The 269-nt window shown below is 58.4% G+C and overlaps 1 protein-coding gene across 1 annotated transcript in view; it reads right to left on the bottom strand.

Moving 5' to 3' along the window:
- LOC103604905 (mucin-17-like) overlaps nt 1-269 on the bottom strand; it is a gene marked incomplete at its 5' end in the record, with an annotated part of 19,203 nt that overhangs the window by 14,257 nt on the left and 4,677 nt on the right. Inside the window, one exon of the mRNA XM_008589480.1 lies at nt 53-259. Coding sequence (XP_008587702.1) covers nt 53-259 — 207 coding nt within the window. The remainder of the gene's footprint in view (nt 1-52; nt 260-269) is intronic.

The following is a 269-nucleotide window of genomic DNA, read 5'->3' as shown; positions in this document are numbered from 1 at the left end:
ACTGAAGTTGTGCTGACGTGTGTAGCTACTGTCCCGGGGGTGGCAGTGATACTCGAAGTTCCTGAAGTGGTGCTGCCCTCTGGGGTTGTTGTCCCAGGGGCGGAGGTGTCGCCGGGAGGCACTGACGATGTGGTGGCCTCTGCAGTTGTTGTTCCAGGGGTGGAGGTATCGCCAGCAGGCACTGAAGATGTGGTGGTGTCTGGAGTTGTTGTCCCAGGGATGGCAGTGACCGTAGAAGTTAGTGCAGTTGTGCTGCCCTCTGCAGTTGT

This window comes from Galeopterus variegatus, unplaced genomic scaffold (genome assembly GCF_000696425.1).
Source record: "Galeopterus variegatus unplaced genomic scaffold, G_variegatus-3.0.2 Scaffold5467, whole genome shotgun sequence".
In the NCBI taxonomy this organism is placed as follows: Eukaryota; Metazoa; Chordata; class Mammalia; order Dermoptera; family Cynocephalidae; genus Galeopterus; species Galeopterus variegatus.
This window is presented reverse-complemented; position numbering and strand designations above follow the sequence as displayed.